Raw genomic sequence first — 3683 nt, 5'->3', positions numbered from 1 at the left:
ACAATTACATTTTGATTTTCAGTATTTAGAAATGATGGAATTAGATATAGGAGATGCCACCCAAGTTTACATAGCATTCTTGGTTTACCTGGACCTCATGGAGAGTAAGTTTTTTGTTTATATTGTTTTGTTATTGGGACTGTGGTTGGGGTAGGGGTGCTGGGTTGGGATATAGCATTGTTGACATTATAATAATCATCTATGCATTTACTATTAATTTTGTCAATTAAATTTTGTAACTTCTTCATTTATTTACATTGGAAATTACTGGGTAACAGAAAATACGAGAAAAGTGAAGAGAGTAGGTAGTTTTATGAGTAATGTTTGCTTAGCTGAGTATTAGGTAGAAGTTTGGAATTTTTGTCTTTTGTTTTCCATAAACAGTATTGTCCACTCAATGATGCTCTTCCAGGTAAAAGTTGGCATGAAGTGAACTGCGTGGGATTGCCAGAACTCCAGCTCATCTGCCTTGTGGGTACCGAGATAGAAGGGGAAGGGTTACAGACCGTGCTGCCTACGCCCATCACTGCTTCCCTCAGCCATAACAAGTGAGCAGGGCATTTTGGTCTTTGGGTAGCAGATTAGTTCTTTTCCTGAGTATTGCACTAAGAATCTTTAAATTAAAGATATTAATATAACATTTTTAAAGGAATTTAGGATACAGGGATCATAGCTTTACTTTGATTATTTGAGGAATAATTTAAATATGGGTGTTTAACAAGTATTTATTTAGCACTTACTCTATGGTCAGTACCTTTTCAGAGAAAGTTTATCTGATAGAAATACTAGCCTTATGGACATAGGAAACATTTGTATTCTTGGTAAGGAAGCAAGACCATTACATTTGAAACAACAGATATTATAATGTAATGCATGTAATGCAAATCATATTTGTTAAGGGAGTTGGTAAAGAACATGATTAATATGCAAGTTGAAATCAAAGAAAGCTTCCTGCAGCTTGTGGGAGTTTTTTTTAAAAAAAAAAATCTTAGTTGCACAGAATTGGATTAAACATTTTTGTTTCATGACATACTCTCATATTAGTTTATGCCTGGCTTGTACTTATTTACTTAATTAGTTAGTTTTAATAATGTAATAAGTATCTCCCAACCCACCACCCATACTGAAACAAAACTAGTTTCGTAACAGTAACTGACATCTAATCTTGTGGGTCCCTTCCTTTCTCCGCTCCCACTGATCTGAGATAACTGTCATCCTGAATTCCATATTCATTGGGAAAATTTTTTTTAAATGTTTTTAACTTTATAAGAAGTATGTAATCTTTTGAGGCTCATCTTATACACTTAATATTACATTGCTAAAATTCACCCATTATGCATTTTTTGGACTGCCGTATAATATTCCCTTTTGTGATTGTACCATTGTTTTCACTTGCACTCTCCTGATGATAGAGTGTTGCTAATGTTCAACTTTAGGAGATAATTTCAGACTATTTCCAAAGTGGTTACCTCAGTTTACTTTCTACCAACAATGTAAATACAATCTTTTGGAGCTGTATTGTCATTGTGTCGAGCGTTTAGTATTATTGGACTTTTTGAATTTTTGCCAGTTGAATGGATTAATCTTATTGTGGTCTTAATTTGCATTTATTTCTCTGATCCCTAATAACATTTCTTTATATATTTATTAGTTCCTATCTTAAGAAATGCCTATTCATATCCTTTGCCTATTGAATTATTTGTATTTTTCTCGTTGACTCATATGAGTTCTTTATATATTCTTGACAATAATGCTTTGTTGTTTTCCAGTTTTTAAGTCTGCCTTTCACTGTCTTTAAAGTATCTTTTAATGTATAACATTTCTTAATTTAAATATAATCATATTATCCATCTTTTATAGTCAGCATCTTTTTGTGTAGCTTAAGAAATATTTCCTATCTAAAGGTCTACAAAATATTCACCTATATTTTCACAAAGAATTCTAAAAAGGATTTCTTGTTTGTTTTTAATGGTGTGAGCAGAAGTTAGGGAATCCTGTTTTCATGTGGATAATCACTTTTTCAATCTCCTTTTACTGAATAGACCCTCCTTTCCTCATCATCCGACATCACTTCTGTCATTTTTCCAAAGTTCCATACATGCATTGATTTGTGTTTGGGTTCTCTATTGTATTCCATTAATCAGTTTATCTGTCTTTGTGTCAATACCACATCTTCTCAATCTCTTGCTTCATAAGAAGTACTGGCATCTGGTTAGCAGTCCTCCCTCCTTGCTTTTGTTCTTTAGAGGCTGTGGCAGGCAGTTACTAAGATGGGATCTTATAATCCAGCCTTCTGCTATTCACGCCCTTGTGTAATTAATTCTCCTCCCTTGAGTGTAGCTTGGACCCAGTGACTTGCTTCTAATGAATAAAATTTGGCAAAAGTGATGAGATGTCACTTCCAAGATTAGGTTATAAAAGACTGTGGTCTCTACCTTGGGCACTCTCTCATACTCACTTGCTGTGAGGAAAACTGAGATGTGAGCTGTTCTACAGAAAGGCTGAAATATGAAATAGAGAAGAGAAGGTAATTATCGATGGGGAAGATTCTTGAGAGATGAGGAGAGATGGATTCAAGAGTGTAGTTAAAGAGAGTAATACTGAATTTGAAGAGGGGGACCTTAACCTCTGAGAGTGGGGTGTAGGAAGAAAGGGCAAATGAAAATGTAGCTATCTTGGGGTGGGTGTATAGGTGGGGAAAGGGGCAGAGCACCATCATGAAGAGCTATGGTGAATACCTATTTTTTTTCTAGTTCACTATGACCGAATATATGGTAATGTAGTAGAAAGAGCACTAGACTGAAGTCTTCAGACCTAGATTCTAGTCTTGGTACTGACACTTAAAATTTTTCTGATGCTTGGCAACACACCTTATTTCTCTGGATTTTGGTTTCCTTGTCTTTTATTGAGGGATTTAGATTACCAGAACATGATATGCAAGATCCCTTCCAAATCAAAGCTATTGTAATTGGTTATTTCCATTGTGCATATTTCACAAAACTGTATTAAACCAATTTGCAGATTTCTATGAAGTATTTTTTATATATGTGATTCATAATGAGAATTGTGTTTTGATGTATCAGGCAATTTATATGCTTCTTTGAGAGGCTCCTTAGGGTGAGTTTTTTCTGTGTTTGAGAATCACAAATAGTTGATAGAGTTGACATCAGATTTGATCACTAGTACTTTCTAGGTTTTACAAGCATGATTGCCGAGCCTTCCTACATCTGAAAGACTTAATTCATTCCTCAAAACTCATTCTTTATGTCTTTTAATTACTGTAGCAAATATTGTCCTAGCTAGTATAATTGTTATATTATTTGTTTGGACAAGGAGCTACTATTTGGAATTAACCTGAATTTAATGCTAAAAAATAAAATTAATGAAATGAAACCAAAAGTCTATTTTAATCAAAATCATTTCATAAGTCTAGAAGTACAAATTTGTGCCCATTTTTAATTTCTAATATTTTCCAACTGGTAATTAATGCTTTTCTAGTTTTAATAGCTTAAGCTTATTTTCTTTGGTAAGCCATTTTTATGATCTTGCATTTAATGATTCAGAGTACTTAAATCTTTATGTCATATATATAAATATTCACAATTATATTATGCAGTGGAATAATAATATAGAATATAGCACAAATGAGGCCCTTACACTCTAGATTTATTATGCCTTTTAGG

At 33.4% G+C, this 3683-nt stretch overlaps 1 protein-coding gene across 2 annotated transcripts in view; it reads left to right on the top strand.

Annotated features, from left to right (window-relative positions):
* TSEN15 (TSEN15 tRNA splicing endonuclease subunit) overlaps positions 1-3683 on the top strand; it is a 34424-nt gene that overhangs the window by 3136 nt on the left and 27605 nt on the right. For both annotated transcript variants that reach the window (XM_012639979.1, XM_012639978.1), the window contains exons 2-3: positions 23-104; positions 413-548. In XM_012639979.1, the coding sequence (XP_012495433.1) occupies positions 23-104; positions 413-548 (218 nt within the window). The remainder of the gene's footprint in view (positions 1-22; positions 105-412; positions 549-3683) is intronic.

Source organism: Propithecus coquereli, unplaced genomic scaffold (genome assembly GCF_000956105.1).
Source record: "Propithecus coquereli isolate 6110/MARCELLA unplaced genomic scaffold, Pcoq_1.0 Scaffold146, whole genome shotgun sequence".
Classification (NCBI taxonomy): domain Eukaryota; kingdom Metazoa; phylum Chordata; class Mammalia; order Primates; family Indriidae; genus Propithecus; species Propithecus coquereli.
Note: the sequence above shows the minus strand (reverse complement) of the source record. Positions and strands in the feature narration are given on the sequence as shown.